General features: G+C 62.7%; 2 protein-coding genes across 2 annotated transcripts; one reads left to right on the forward strand and one right to left on the reverse strand.

Moving 5' to 3' along the window:
• The first annotated feature begins 406 nt into the window (after window positions 1-406).
• Window positions 407-11,190, forward strand: LOC310886044 (bone morphogenetic protein 8A-like). The gene is made up of 7 exons (XM_083810089.1): window positions 407-859; window positions 6,537-6,729; window positions 7,234-7,382; window positions 7,915-8,109; window positions 8,690-8,769; window positions 9,040-9,150; window positions 10,434-11,190. Exons 1-7 carry the CDS (start codon window positions 439-441, stop codon window positions 10,581-10,583), a joined length of 1,299 nt encoding a protein of 432 aa, XP_083666215.1. The 5' UTR covers window positions 407-438; the 3' UTR covers window positions 10,584-11,190.
• A 753-nt stretch (window positions 11,191-11,943) lies between these two features.
• PPIE (peptidylprolyl isomerase E) lies at window positions 11,944-15,810 on the reverse strand. The gene is made up of 10 exons (XM_083810090.1): window positions 15,665-15,810; window positions 15,424-15,522; window positions 15,310-15,353; window positions 14,757-14,783; window positions 14,332-14,413; window positions 13,701-13,801; window positions 13,229-13,352; window positions 12,970-13,155; window positions 12,319-12,461; window positions 11,944-12,234 (listed from the first exon to the last, which is right to left on the reverse strand). The coding sequence occupies exons 1-10, from the start codon at window positions 15,693-15,695 to the stop codon at window positions 12,166-12,168; spliced, it is 906 nt and encodes a 301-aa protein (XP_083666216.1). The 5' UTR covers window positions 15,696-15,810; the 3' UTR covers window positions 11,944-12,165.
• Between the last annotated feature and the right edge of the window lie 100 nt (window positions 15,811-15,910).

Raw genomic sequence — 15,910 nt, forward strand, 5'->3', positions numbered from 1 at the left:
TGTGGGGTTGGGTGCACGAGTTGGGTGCCCGTGGGCTTGGGTGTGGGTGCCTGGGGGGGGGTGGGTGCCTGTGGTTTTGGGTTTCTGGGGGTAGCTGCCCATGGGTTTGGGTGTCTGGGGTTGGGTTCCCGTGGGCTTGGGTGTCTGGGGGGGTGGGTGCCCGTGGCTTTGGGCACCCGCAGCGGTGAGCATCCCAGGGCCGGGTGCCCGTGGGGGCGGCTGCCCAGCGGCGCGCCCTTTGCCCCGGGGGCGGCCGGGCGGGGAGCACCGGGGCCGGGGCGGTGCCGCCGGCGGGCCCGTCCCTTTCCCTCGCCCCGCCGGGGCGGACCGGGGCCGGGACCGGGGCCGGGACCGGGGCCGGGGCCGCGCGGGGGCCGCTCCGCACCGCACCGGGCGGCGGCGGAGGGGGGGGGGGGCGGCCCGGGCGGCGGCGGTGCCATGGGGCCGGGGCGCGGGGCGGCGGCGGGCCGGGGGCCGCTGGGCGCCCTGGCGCTGCTCTGGGCGGCGGCGGTGCTGTGCCAGCTGGGCAGCGGCAGCGTCCTCCGCCGCCGCCTCCACGCCGCCGGCTTCCTCCAGCGGCGGCTGAGCGGCGGCGAGCGGCGGGACGTGCAGCGGGAGATCCTGGCCGTGCTCGGGCTGCCCGGGCGGCCGCGCCCGCGGGCCCCCGCCGCCGCCCGCGCCCCCGCCGCCGCCGCGCCGCTTTTCATGCTCGACCTGTACCACGCCGTGGCCGGCGAGGAGGAGGCGGAGGAGGAGGAGGCGGTGTCGCGGCCGGTGCTCACCGGGCTCAGCACCCAGAGCCCCCCGCCCGGCAGCGTCGTCAGCCGCGCCGACACCGTGGTCAGCCTCGTCAACATGGGTGAGCGCGGCCCCGGGGCGCGCCGAGGGACCGGGGCGCACGGGCGGGACGGCGGAGGAGCGGAGCGCACGGGCGGGAACCGAGACGGGAGGAGCGGGGCGCACGGAGGGACCGGGGCGCACCGGGGAGCACGGAGGGACCGGGCAGTACTGAGGGACCGGGGAGCACCGGGGAGCACCGAGGGACCGGGGAGCACCGGGGAGCACGGAGGGACCGGGCAGTACTGAGGGACCGGGCAGTACTGAGGGACCGGGCAGTACTGAGGGACCGGGGAGCACCGGGGCGCACGGGAGCAGCCGGGCTGCACGGGGCGCACCGGGCGCGGACACACCGTTGCCGGCCGCAGCGCCCGGGTCCCGGGGAGCGGCGCGCTGCGGGACGCGCGGCACCCGCTGGGCGCACCGGGGCGGACCGGGCAGAGCCCCCCCACCCCGGGCAGAGCCCCCCCACCCCGGGCAGAGCCCCCCCAGCCCGGGCAGAGCCCCCCCAGCCCGGGCAGAGCCCCCCCGCCCCGGGCAGAGCCCCCCGCCCGGCCCGGAGCGGGGCTGCGGCGGCCGCGTTACCGGGAGCGGAGCCGGGAGCGGAGCCCAGCGCCGCGGACCGGGTGCCCGGCTCGGCCGTCGGGGCGGGCGGCGGCACCGAGCCGTTTGCACCGACGGCCGCCAGCATCCGTCGCTCCCGGGGCGCTCTCCCGGTGCCTCCCTGCTCACAAAGCCCCTTTCGCACGGAGCTCGGCCCCGTAGCGGCGGGAGGGGGCTGCGAGGGACCCGGTGGCCGCGGGCCGGGGGCGTGCGGGGCTCGCTCGGTCCCTGCTGCGGATGGCTCGGGATCGGGGGGGGGGGGGGGCTCTGCGCGGGGCAGAGATTTCTCCAAGCGGCAGCCACCTGGGCCCCCCCCGGCCCCCCGAGCACGCTCCCCACCATGACGAAGCTGCGAACCGACGGGGCGGGCTCGAGGGAGCGGCGTCGCCCACCCCACTGAGTGGGTGCACGCGGAGCACCCGAGAGGTGAGCGGGACGTGCGGGGGGCAGCAGCTCTCCCGGGCCAGCAGCAAGGGGGACGAATTACCTGCGGTGGGACACTGAATCCCAGCTCAGAATAAAATCCTCAGGGTTACTAATTACTGCTGGAATCCCGTCGGGCTGGTTACGGAGCAGCGCCGGGCTCCAGCACCGTCCCATTTCCAGACAGCTGTGAGTGGCAGCCAGAGAAGAGCCGTTTCCAGCCGGCACCCCCAGGCCATGAGCACTGGGACCACTGGGGTCCCACTGGGACAGGCTGAACCGGCAGGATGCCCAGACCAGGCTTTCAGATACACAGCTCTTCCCTGCCTCTTCTCTTTGCTTCAAGGGGTGTTCATGTGGGCACATGCCCCTCTCTAGGCATCTCTGGCCAAGCACGAGGCTTTTTGGGGGGGCATCTGTGCCAAGGCTGGGGGCGGGGGGTGTCTGCAGGCACAGAGCTCTGGCCTGACCTGGGAGCTGCGGACGTGGCCAGGTCTCGGCCCCACCTTTCTGGAGCACGGCCGGAGTCGGCTGCTGCACCATGGTTTGCAAGTGGCAGCAATGGGAAGGAGAGCACTGCCTCGCCACGGCACCATCAAGGACCAGACAGGGCCTGTCCTCTCCTGAACCCCTCCAGGCCCCTCAGGAGAAGGTATGGGTGAGCAAGCAAGGACCACAGAGGCATCTCCCAAGTCCTCTTCATCCTTTCCAGCATCCCCTGTACTGTGTTTGGCTGTGAAGAAACGACAGAGCCCTGCAGTACAGCCCCGGTGCTTTGGGCAGCGGTTGGGCACGCAGCCCCCAGGTGCCTCTGCAGCACTCCGGGACAGGGGGCTCAGCACATCAGGGGCAGCCAGGCCCAAGGAGGTGGACGTTGGGGCATCAGACCCCAGCTCCCCTCAACATGAACACCAAAAAGTGCTTTAAAATGAACAGGTTTGGCTACAGGCACAGCCAGTGGGTGCCTGGGAGGAGCGGTGCTGGCTCAGGGGTGCCCATGCCGCCCCCCTTCCTGGTGCTCCTGGAGCAGCAGAGAGAGCTGGGGAGCAGAGTTTCAGCCTTCAATTTGAATGGCTTTGAATTCTGCGGCTTCATGAGTCCCTTCATGTTAATTAAATAATTTTTTTTTTTTGTGGGAGAAGGCTAACTTTAATTTGCATGCATAATTTTTTGCACAATTATCCTGATGGGGCATGCAAATGGGGTAAGTCAGCGCTCCATTAGGCACCTGGACCGCTCTGCTCCCGCCCGTGGAGCGCTGTGTGAGCCGGGCATGTGTGCGGCTCCCAACGGCACACCTTTGGGAAGGGGACGCGCCGAAGCTCCCTGGCACACGAGCGTGTCCCAGTTCGGCCGGGCAGTGCCTGTGCCTGCCAGCCGGGGCAGGACACAGAGCCGGGGGCTCAAGCCCCTCCAGGCCGCGCTGCGTGGGGCAATGGGCGGCGGTGGCTCTTTGGCCACCTTCGGTTGGGTTTGGTGGCGATGGCTCCACTCGTCCCAGCCCAGCTTTGGGAGTTGTCCCGGCCCCGGGCTGGGCCATCAGCTGTGCAGCACGGCCGCGCACAGGCTGAGATCATGGAGCAGAGGTTCACGCTGGCAAGCCCAAGGAGGAGGCTCACGGTGTGCAGTGCCCGAGCCCCGTGGTGCCGAATGGGTGCTGGTGCTCTGTATGCACCCACGGTGCGTGTTTTAAAGGGGGAAATCTTAGCAAGTAAAACCCTTCGTGTCCACCCGTGACACTGCACTCTCCTCTGACTGCTTACAGCCGCGGGAAGTGGTGGGGGTGTAGGCAGGGGCCGAGGCAGCCTCCCAGGCACATGCAGCAGGGCGTGGGGTGCCCTTTGCAGAGCCCCCTGTCCCACGGCTCCCAGCATTCGTCTTCGGAAGACGGAGGTGTTCATGGGCTGGAGCAGGAGCCCAGCTGCATTTGCAGTGCTTGGGAGAGCTCCTAGATCTCTCCCTGCTTAGGAAAGCCTCTGGAGGTTATTTTTTCCTGCTTCCAAGCAAAGGACAGCATCTTCCTTGCATCTCCTTTAAAATTATTTTAAGATTCAGCGTATTTGATGTGGTTGAATATCCTGGCATTTCCTTTTAATTTAGTGTCTGAAATGATCATGGGGACCGTTCAGAGCAGCCAGGACTAGTAATTACGACTGATGAGCAGTTTATAGAAACACCGCGCACACAGAAGGTTTACAACGAAGAAGTGCAGCTAAAAATAAGGTGGGGAGTGAGGAAAAGGCGTCCCCATCGCCCCGTGCCTGCCAGCCAGGAGGGGTGCGGGGGCACGGGGCTGGTCACACAGCAGGGCTCAGCACGGCAGGAGCTGGACAGCCCTGCTGCCATTTTATATGGGTTTATATGCTTTTCCTATTATTTAAGGGGGGGGGGGGGGGTGCACAAGACATGGCTGTGGCGTTCATGGCTGGGGAAAGACGCAGCAGCCCCAAGGGGTGAGACGGTGACTGCAGAAGGAGGGGGCAAGGAGAGCAGGATCTTGGGCTGGGTTTTTTTAGCGTCCCATCCGCAATCCGGATAATCCGCCCACAGGTAATTGCGGGTTGGTGGTGCGGCTGAGCCAACCTCGAATCAATAGCCGGGTGCCCAGGCTGAGGGGGGGCCCCATGCCCACGCCCCCCCACCAGCAGCAGGGTTCGAGCAGCAGCCGTCCCGCCTGGGCAAAGGGCGCGGGGTGCTTTCGGGACACGGCGCCTGCTCCCCCACGGCTGGTTCATCATTTTGCACACATTTATAACTTTGCCAGAAAAGACAGCAATATTAACCCCTCGCTGAACCCAACGATCATAAAGCCGTGCTGCTGTTTGCTAATTGTCCCGTCCCCGTTGCCTTCACCCTGCTGCTCTACGCCCCCGTCAGCACAAGGGAGGACACATTTTGGCCCTGCCCTTCCAAGGCTGTGCTCCAGCAGGCAGCGAAGGGGGCACGAAGCAGGGCTTTTCCTGCCCCATCCCCGTTGCAGAGCAGATGCCTCGCGTGGAGCTGCAGCCTTGTGGCACGGCCGCAGAGATCACCTCGGTCCTGCCACGAGAACTGCCGCTGCCCTTCCCTGGGTGCGTGGTCATAAATCAGGTGGGGCGAATTTAAATGATTCTGGTAAAGCCCCTAATTGCAGCTGCTCAGGGTGCTTGAAGACCTCAGTGTGTGCTTTATGAGCCCCTGCTGCATCCATCGCTTACTGCTCCCCGTGGGAAGGGAGCTGGGTTTGCGAGGGCTCTGCCCGTACCTGGCTGCAGACGTTGCTGCCGCGCGTTGTGATGGCCTGGGAGAAGTTCGACGCACACGGGAAACGTGGTTCAGTTCTCTGGGTTCCCTGAGGATGTCACCAGCCAGTAACACGGAGAAACCTGGCCCCGGTGCTTTGCTGTGGCTGTGGGCAGCCAGTGAGATACCGGGGTGACCATAAATGCCTGAGGGGCACCGACTTGGGGCTGGTGTCCCCGCAGGGCCTCCCTCGGGGTGCTCATCAGCTGCAGGAGGGCAGACTACGGGGACCACTTGGTTATTTTGTGGGGCTCAAAGGCTCTTGCAGGAGCAACGAGGCAGCAAAGGCTCTGGCAGGACCTCTCACTATGCTCAGCTGCCCTCAGTGGCTCAGTGCAAGGAACAGAACCGCACAAAAGGCACCAGCTCGCACGGGCTCGGCCGGCTGGGGTCCGGCAGCCTCGGCCCTGGGGCAGCCTCCAGAGCCCACCCAGGGCAGCGGGGAGACCCCAGGCACTGTGGTGGGCTCGGGGGTCCCGGTATCCCCGGGGGCGCGTGGGCCAAATCCGGCTCCCGGTGCATCCCTGCAGCACCTCCCGCGCAGCTGGCGGCCGGCCGGCGGCCTCGCCGCGGCAGCAGGAAGCGCTCTCCGCATCCGCCCCGGGCCGCCTGGCCCCATGCTTTTTTTAAAACATAGCTTGTGGTGAGCCCAGTAGCTGGAGGGAATGTGGTGTTTTGTTTTGTTTTCAAAGAAAAAAAAAATGGAGAAAAAAATAATAATAATAAAAAAAGACGGAAAGATCCGTGGATGCATAGTTAAAATCTGGGCATTCAGTTTGAAGAGAGGCACTGAGCTGCCCCCATTTATTGGGGGGGGGGTCGGCTTTGTAGTGTAGCACATTTGGAATGTTCCCCCCCCTGGAAATTGGTTAAAATTTGCATTTAAACATGTCCGTTTAATTATTTATTTGTGTGTTTGTCTGGTTTACGTGAGCACCAGCTCAGATTTGTTACATTTCTTTTACGCCTGAAGCAGGAGGAGCTTTAATCACTTTAATTATGTTCAGTCATGGCAGTCTGGAATATTTTTAAAGAACAATTTGAAGAAAATAATTACATATTAGTGAAACCGTGTGGGGATGCCTTACCGTAAAGGAACAGTGTGTTTGTTCTTTACGGACGTGAAAAAAAATTACCAGAAGTTTTTTTTTCCCCAAAAGCACCAGATTTCTGCAGAAAGGAGACACTTGGTAGAATGTGAGGGTTTATTTTTACAGAGCAGTTGTCTGGTCAGTCAGAGAGGTGGGACCCTGCAGCAGAGCTCACTGGGGCAGGGCACGGAGTCAGCGGGCTTTGTCCCTGAACTGGGGGGGACGTGGGGCTGCTGGGACCCAGGGGTGCTGTGGGTTCTGGTCAGCCCCTGGGGGCTCCCTGACCCCTCTGTTCTGCAGTCGAGCAGGACCGGGACACCTCCTCCCCGAAGCCGTACTGGAAGGAGTTCAGGTTCGACCTGACGCAGGTGCCCACGGGCGAGTCGGTGACGGCCGCTGAGTTTCGCATCTACAAGGCACGGGGTGCCACCCGCCACGCCAACAGCACCCTGCACGTCAGCATCTACGAGATCGCAGCGGAGCACTCCAACAGGTGGCAGGGACAGGATGGGACGGGGACGGGATGGGATGGGACGGGATGGGATGGGATGGGATGGGATGGGACGGGATGGGATGGGATGGGATGGGATGGGATGGATGGGATGGGATGGGATGGGATGGGATGGGATGGGATGGGATGGGGACGGGGACGGGGACGGGGATGGGGCCCCCAGCCGGTGCCGGCTCTGGCACTCTCCTTTCCCAGCGCCGTGCCAGTGCCAAGGGCAGCAGCACACCGCAGCCGTCTGTTCCCACGGCGTCCCCGGGCAGTGACACACCCGGCGTTTCGGCTGGGCGGGGAGGGCGCTTCGCTTTTCCCAGGGCAGCTGCCAGGGTGCCACCGTCACACACGGCACGGCCGCAGGCGCCGTCCTGACCCTGCAGCGCCGGGATCTGTACGGGCACGGACACCGGGGAGTCGTTTCTGTGACTGGCCGTGGGCTGCCGTTGCCTTCGGGTGCTATTACTCACAGGCTTCTTTTTTCCCATTTCCCAGGGAGTCTGACTTGTTCCTGCTGGACGCCCAGGACCTGCGCGCGGGGACCGAGGGCTGGCTGGTCTTCGATGTCACGGCTGCCAGCAACCACTGGTTAGTGGATCGGAAATACAACCTGGGCCTGCGGCTCTATGTGGAGACGGATGACGGTAAGCCCAGCTGCAGCATTTGGGGCCAAATCCCCAGGCATGGCAGGGCTCTCACCCCATTAGTGCGTGTGGGGTGGCAGCAGGGCTCGGCTCTGCGGTTCCAATCCCAGCTGCGATGGAGAGCCGGGGGCGTGGAGGTGGGCAGCGCTGAAGTGCCTGGTGTGGGCTGGGGGGGCTCCGGGGGCTCCCTCCCTGGAGAGGTTCTCATGTGCAGCTGCAGGTTAACCCTCCTGGCACTGCTCCTACAGCAGGGTGTGCGCACAATGCTGAGGGTGCAAGGCAGTGCAGGATCAGTGCCACGGCCCCATCCTGATGTGGTGGTGACAGGGAAAACCCCTTGCTTGGCTCTCACTTGGCTTTTCTCCCAAGAGCCTGAATCGCTGTTCATGATCTTAGCGTGGCAGTGGCCGTGCAGGAGGAGGCCCTGCTGCCTCCATGCCATGCACCTGGGCTGCAGAAACCGCAGCGCCCCGCTGCAGAGCTTCCCCTGCACTTTGCCTCCCTGCAACCTGCTCCTGCTCCGTCCCTGCAGGGCTCAGCGTCGACCCGGGCTCGGCCGGGCTGCTGGGGCGCCGGGGGCCCCGCTCCAAGCAGCCCTTCATGGTCACGTTTTTCCGGGCGAGCACCAGCCCCATGCGAGTCACAAGGGCAGCCAGAGCACCCAGGAGGAGGCAGCCCAAGAAGACGAACGACCTCCCGCACCCCAACAAGCTGCCGGGGATCTTTGGTAAGAGCACGGGAGCAGCCCCCAGCACAGAGGATAGGAGCGGGCCTTGCCAAAAGCACGAGGCTCTGCGGTTGCTGCCGTGAAGGGCCCTTCTCTTAGCACCTTGCCCTTTCTGAAATCCCTCTGCCAGCCCAGAGGTGCAGCCCTGGGGGGAGCACAGCGACCAGTGGGGCCACTGACAGATAGAGGGTCACAGCAGGTCCGGGAGGGCGCCCTCGGGGCAGCCTGCTCTTGTGGGGCTTTCTGGATGTTGCTTTTTTTGCATCATTGTCCTCATTTTGGAGCTGCCCCAGGAAGGCATCATGGCCCTGGGGAGCCGCTGGGGTAGGAGGGGAGCCCCAGTGCTTGGGGCACTTGGGAACACCCCAGAGCTGTGAGCGCCACCAATTTACGCCTCCCTAGGCTGCATCCCCTTGTCCCAGTGGTGGAGCAAAAACTTCAGCCTGCTCTGAAGCTGCTTTGCAACAAAGAGGCTGCCTTGGAGTAACCCCAGCCATCCGAGCTATGCAGCCCCACGGTTTGGTGGGGCCGGGGGGCACCGAGCGCACGTGGCTGACGCCGCCTGCCCTCTTCCTTGCAGATGACGTCCACGCCGCGGACGGGCGCCAGGTCTGCCGGCGACACGAGCTCTACGTCAGCTTCCAGGACCTGGGCTGGCTGGTACGGACCCGCTCCCCCCGGGAAGAGCCACGGCCCCGTGGTGATGGGCAGTGGTGGGAGCAGCACAGCCGTGTGCCAGGACATTACGGCAAACAAGCTGGCACAGCCTGAACCCCACAGTGACCCTGAACTCTTCATGTGGTCCGAAAGTCAAAATAAGCCCTCGCCGCTGGCACAGCCGCCCGGGGAGGAGGCACGGGGGTGCAGGTGGTGGAGGAAGGGGCTCAGCAAGCACCCGGCTGCCCCCAGCACAAACCCTTTTCCTTGCAGGACTGGGTGATCGCCCCGCAGGGGTACTCAGCCTACTACTGCGAGGGGGAGTGCGCCTTCCCGCTGGACTCCTGCATGAACGCCACCAACCACGCCATCCTGCAGTCCCTGGTCAGTGCGCAGCCGGCCGGGGCTGGGTGTTGGGGGGGGGGGCAGCGCCCAGCAAAGCGTCTGGGGGTGCACACAGAGCTCAGAGCATGAGGGCTCTGCAAGGTCAGCTTGGCCACAAGGGCAGGACAGGGAGGATTGGGCAGTGCTGGCGAGTCTCCACTGCCCGGTTTTCTGCCTGGCACCCCCGGCACCTGGGGGAGATGCCCCAGGTGGGCACCCAGTCCCGGACCCCAGGAAGGGGCAGCGTCGTGCCCGGGCATCCTCCTCGCCCGCCGTGCACGGAGGCTGCAGCTGAGGCCCCGTGGCGTGAGGCTGCGGCACAGAGCCCAAGCGCTGGGCTCAGCATATTCCGAACAGGAAAGCTTTAATGCCCCATTTTCCCAAATCCACCCCGCATCGCAACCCATGCTTTAATTTCTGGAATTTCCTGACCTGTGAGTGTTTGATTTCCCAATGGCAGAGTCACGCCGACTCTGGTGCTCGCGGTTAATTACAGGGAGTGCCGAGTCCTCGGCCGAGCCTTTGAAGGTGTCGCCTGGCAGGGTTTATTTTTTGCATTAACGAAGCTGCCAGAGCCCCCCCGCCAGCTGCGGGCACCCACCCCTCACCTCCCAGCCCGGGGTTCTTCCCGAAACGGAGCCGCTCGGGCGGACGTGAATCACCTGGCACCCGGGGCCGGCCCTTCTGGGAAGCACTGGGGGACCAGGGCGAGCGCGCTGGGAGCCGTGCCAGCCCGGCCGGTGCTGCAAATAGCAGGGTTTGACAGCAAAACACCGGACTTCCGAGCTGGGAGAGCTCAGCTGGCCCCGCAGTAAATGACTCGCACATGTGGGGCGAGGCCGGGGGGGGCTGCGAGCGCTCGGCAGCCCGCGAACCTCCCGGCCTGCGCCGGCACAACACGCACCTCGAGCAGGGCCCAGGGTACCCCAGGCCCCTGAGGGGGTCCCAGGCTTTGTGCCTCGGTGCAGTGCAGAAGTCAGGGGTGGTGCTGAGCCGCGACGGGGGGGCAGCCCTATCGCAAGCCCCCGTGCTGCCCCAAGGGGCTGCTTGCTTAGCTGAGTGTGAAGAGAGGCCAGGAATCCCAAATTAATGAAGGGGCTGCCCAGCCCGCACGGTGCCATGAGCCCCGATCCAATATAAACTGCAGCAAGGACTGCCAAGGGCTTAGAATAAATATTTTTACGAAGCGCTAGAAATAATCCCCCCATTCACCCAGGCTTTTCACAGGTAAGAGCCGGGGCTCTTTGAAGCTTCGCCCGCGCTCACGGCTCCTCTCCCCCCAGGTCCACCTGATGAAGCCCGAGGCCGTGCCCAAGGCGTGCTGTGCGCCCACCAAGCTCAGCGCCACCTCCGTCCTCTACTACGACAGCAACAACAACGTGATCCTCAAGAAGCACCGCAACATGGTGGTGAAGTCCTGCGGCTGCCACTGACCCGGCCCCGCCGCCTCCTGCGTGTGTGCGGGGCTTGCTCCGTGTGCAGGGCTTGCTCCCCGGGCTGCATCGTAGCAGAGACCATCGGTAATAATACTGATAGCCCTCCACATCCCTCCCGACCCTTCCCCTTCCCAGACGTGGATGTAAATAATATAAAACTTTTATTCTCTTACCACACTTAATGAGACCCATCCGTACTATACATGCATATATATATAAATATATATATATATATATATAGGAGAGAAAGAGAGGATTTGTGGCTGGTGACGTGTCTGGCCCTGGCGGATGTGTTTTCCTTGGGCACTGCTGGCTCAGAGGCTGCTGCAGCCTCCGGTGCTGGTGGGGGCAGACTGGGCTGGGGGGGGCGAGGGCAGGGGAGGCAGCGGCTGCGCTGCTCTGGGCCCATGCACATTTAGCTAACCCAGCTCTAACCAGCGCCTCTAAGTCCCTAAATGAAAACAGTGTCAGCCAATCCAGTAGCTGGCTGACTAACCCGCTCCTGTTTACTTAAAGTTCACAAAACTCAGCCAATGGGAAAAAAAAAAAATCCATATTGAGCTACGACACTGTTATAAAATAAACGCCTAGTCTGGAAAATAAACATGTAGTTTCTCTTGCTGTTTGTTTTTTAATAAATGTCACGGCACAGCAGTGCTCTGTTCTGCAGACAGGATTTCGCAATGAAAAAATACTCACGATCAGCTAAAATTGTACCTATTTGCTTGAAACGAAGCCCCGCGGAGGTGCTGAGATGCGGGCTGGGGCCAGGCTGTGTCTCCCTGCCTGGGTTGGCGGCCGCTTCCCGCGGGCTCGCAAGGGGACCACGGTCACACGCCACTATTTTCATGGTTATTTATTTGCTGTCTTCCAAAGGAAATGGCCTGGCCTATTTCTCAGCTCGGGTACCTGAGGGACTTTGCATCAGAAAAAACAAATAATGTACCTGGTTTAGCCACACGCAAAGAAAAAATAAAAAGAGAAAGCCCAATATACCTAATGAAAAACCCTCTGAGGACGGTGCACCAAAATAAGAACGAATCGCCCCCTTCCTGGTGCTTCTTTTCCAGTCCTTGTTCTCCCACTCTAAGAAATGCCCCCAGGATGGGACGGTGCTAGCCATGGGGCCGGGCTGCAGCAGGGACTCGTCTCCCCCTGCCGATGTGGGGGCAGGCTGCCAGGTTCTGATCCTGGCTCCGAACGCAGCAGCAATGGGATCGGCTCCGCTCTTCTCGCCCCGGCAGCCTGCCCTGCAGCTTGGATTTAGGCACCAGATTCGAGAAGATGAGTGCAAACATTTCAAAAGCAAAGCACATCCTCACACAGTGAGAATTCAACAGCTGGGGCAGGTCCTCAGTATTTTTAAAACTAGCTTTTATTTTTGTCAAATAGAAAGTCTTCACAAAGCTGATGGCAGGCCGACCTTGCCCCATGGGGAGCGCCGTGGGGGGCAATTCACCCGGGGCGGGCGCGTTGCTCTCGGCAGCTCCCCGCAGCGCCGTCCGCAGGCACTTGGCGCTGAGCCTCGCAGGGGAAGTTGGGCAGAAGCACAGAAGCAGCACTCCCCCCAGTGCCGGGGTCACACGCACTCCCCGCAGTCGGAGATGATCACCTTCTGCTTCGGCTTCCCGTCCTTGGTGCCCTGAGCCTTCAGGAGGAGAACAGGAATTAATGGGAATTCAGGCGCGAGGCTGCGGGCAGGGAGTGGGCACCATGCCGCTGCGGCACCAACCTCGATCTGCCGCACCACATCCATGCCCTCCGTCACCTCGCCGAACACCACGTGCTTCCCATCCAGCCAGTCTGTTTTATCACACGTGATGAAGAACTGGGAGCCGTTGGTGTTTGGGCCAGAGTTTGCCATCGACAGCAGCCCTGCGATCAGAAAGCAGAACGTTACAGCCAGGGTGGGAGCAACACGCTCTGCATGTGAGCCAATACTTAACCAAAACCCATTCCCAGGCCCTGCAAAACCCTGTCAGCTTTAAGAGGGTCTCTGAATACTAATCTCCACAAACTGGTGGAAACAGATCATGCCAAGAAAGAAAAATCTGCAAGCATCAAAGGAGGAAAGTGGTAGAGCGCATTAATCTCTTTTCAGTTGTGGCACTAGGAAAGCTGTTTGTACCGAGATAAGCCTGCTTGCTTTTTACTACTTGTCTAATGCTTGTAGTTGCACTGCGACATCCCTCCTCTAAAATCCAACAGGAAAGCAGCTTTGAAACTCTCCACGATACCACAGTGGAAATTAACGGTGCATGGACAGAAAGAGAGCGCTGCACTTCTGCCTGCTGAACGCCAGAGGCAGACAACAGCCTGGCCGCGGCAGAGGCGTTTGGCCAACGCAGACCTTCACTGCACGGTCAGGACGAGCTGGCCTTACCCGGCCCCGTGTGCTTGAGAATGAAGTTTTCATCATCAAACTTCTTCCCGTAGATGGATTTGCCTCCGGTGCCGTTGTGGTTGGTGAAGTCTCCAGCCTGGCACATGAACTGGGGGATGATGCGGTGGAAGCTGCTCCCCTTGAAGCCGAAGCCTTTCTCGTGGGTACAGAGGCAGCGGAAATTTTCTGTTCGGGACCAGAGGCAGAGGTGAGCACAGCACCACAGCCCCTGCACCCGAGCGGCCGACCCGCTCCTCACCTACGGTCATGGGCACCACGTCAGAGCGCAGGAGGATCTGGAGTCGCCCGGCGGGTTTGTTCCCGATCTTGATGTCCATGTAAACCTGGGGGTTGGCCCGGGCCTTCTTTGCAGGAGGCTCACCCTGGGTAGGGGAAGAAAAGACAAGTGGTGGTGCTGCTCCCCTGCTCTGCCACCCGACGGCCAGCCCAGCCCCGCATCCCCGGCCGGCAGCAATGGTGCAGGCAGCACTAGCTCTAAAACTCCCCGGAGGCAACACAGGCAGCAGGCGTTGGCCCCAGGCCCCTAGGGGCTGCTGCAGGGCTGGTCAGAAACCTGTGTAAGGTTTTTGGGAACACAGGGGCTGCCTGGGGCCGCCACTTGCTCCTGGCTCCCACTTCTGGCGGCTGCAAGGACCTGGAGGTCCCTGTGTGGTGATTCCCCAGACCCGTGGCACACAGAGGGCACAGACGGCTCCAGCCGTTCCTCCTACCTCCTGAGCTTCTTGTTTGGGTGCCTCCGCTCCTCCTTCCTCCGTGTTCTCCTCCAGAGTCTTCCCCGAGAACTTCTTCAGCCATTCGTCATCTGACCAGACTGTGACAGACGAGGAAATAGTTGGTGCAGGGTGACAAAGCCCACAGCCACGCACGACGTGCAGGTCAGGGCTTGGTGTGGCTCTGGCAGCAGTGGGATCGCAGCCAGGGCACAGGAGCACGCGGCTGGCACAGCTGACTCCAGGACAGTGTGCGGGTACCCCGCCACATAGGGAAATAAGGGACAGAGCCAGCAATTCCTCCAGCCATGGCAAGCCGACCAGCCCACGCAGGCATTGCTGGGCACAGCCTGGGCCCCCTGCACATTTCGGATGTGACCAGATGTGCCGGTAATCCTGCCCGGCATGTGTGCATGCATTTCGTGTGCTCTGTTAGAGAGTGTGAGGGCAGCTGGAAGCACAGCCAAGAGCGCATCTGCCCGAGGGACCAGGGGATATTTTCGGTTATCGGGATGCTGCTCAGCCTGCTGCAATGCCCGGATGGGAGGCAGAGCGCTGGGAAAGCAGAAAGGCTGATACACCAGACTCTGAATGTCCCTGGGGATTTCTCCTTTCCAGGGCACCAACTCACCCGGCCTGGATGATCCTTCTTTAATTCGCATTGGCTTGGCCAAGTTCACACGAATTGTCCTGCCGAAGAGCTCAGACTCATTCTGCAGAGGACAAAAGCAGAACAAAGCCCACCACAAGGTAAAAACTCACCAGGGCCCCCAAATCCCTGCAGAAACCAGAACAAAACCGCTTGCTTTCTATCCCTGGTCTAAGCATTGGAGCGAGGGCCCCACAGCTTGGGATCTACACCGAGACCGCAGGCAGTGGTGGAGCAGGGAAGGGCATGATGGCGCTGGGCCTGATCCAGAGCAGCAGGGAGCCCGGCCCGCAGCGTGCAGGGCCCACGCCTGGAGCATCACCCAGCTCACGTCTGCAGAGAGCTGCCCCGGGCTCTGCCAGCCACGGGGAGAGCAGCGCCGGGCGGTGCGGGAGCAGGCTCCGTACCATGTTGTCGATGGCTGCTGCAGCATCCTGTGGGAGGAGCGGAAGGGAATCGTTACAGCCACTTCTTCTCTCCCTCTAAAGGAAAGCCTCAGCACACACGTGCCCCTGCAGAACATTGCCAAAGGGCTGGTTTCCTAAGCCCCGTATGCCCCAGGCTGTGAGAACTGATGGACCTTGCAGGGGCCGTATCTGAGGCAGGGTCTGGAAGTACTTGAGGGAGTCTTCTCCCTGACCAACCCATCGCACCTGCTTTGTGTAAGACCCTTGCCCAGTTACGCCAGTATTCGGGAGAGGAGGAAAGACCTTGTGGAGCAGGCCCTGGGCAGATTACGAGACCGCAAAGGAGCGGCACTGCATGGCACCCACCAAGAAGAAACCCACACGGTGCGGCCAGGCCCTGGGGATGGCACAGCCGGCAGCGGCCATGCCTTGGCCCAAGGGAAACGCGGGAGCCACGGGGGGCAGACGGGGACCCCTGGGCCTGCCACGGCAGCACCCAGCCCCGGACACCGCGGCAGAAGGACGTGGCCCCAGGCTCTGCCGCCCCTCTCACCTCCGCCAGCTCGAACTCCACGAAGGCGAACCCCCGGTGCTTCTCTGCGGACACAAAGCGGTCAGGGGGCGGCCGCGCAGCCTGCGGGACGCCCCCGGGAGCCCCGGCACGCACCGGTCTCGTAGTCCAGCGGGATCTGGATGTCGGTGATGTCGCCGAAGGGGATGAAGGCGGCGTGCAGCACCTTCTCGTCCACCTCCTCCGCCAGCCCGCCTGCGGCCGGCACCGCGTTAGCGCCGAGACGCCCCCACGGCCCCCCCGGTCCCTACGACCCCGCACAGGGCTCCCACGGCCCCAAACAGCCCCGCACAGGGCCCCCACGGCCCCAAACAGCCCCGCACAGGGCCCCACGCACCCACGTACAGCACCCGCTTGGTGGCCGCCATTTTCCCCGCACCGCCCCGGAACCTTGCGGCAGCTCCGCCCTCGGCGAGGGGCGGCCGCGGCCATTTCCCGAGCGGGGCCGCCCCGGGGCCGGCAGCGGGCGCCCGGAGCGGCCCCGGCCCGGGTTTTCTCCAGAAGTACCTCTCCAGATAGAATGAGAGGAGACGTGCGCTGAGCGCATCCAGCCAAAAGTGTAAAACACCCAGACCAGCAAAGC

This window comes from Anser anser (genome assembly GCF_964211835.1).
Source record: "Anser anser genome assembly, chromosome: 24".
Lineage (NCBI taxonomy): Eukaryota > Metazoa > Chordata > Aves > Anseriformes > Anatidae > Anser > Anser anser.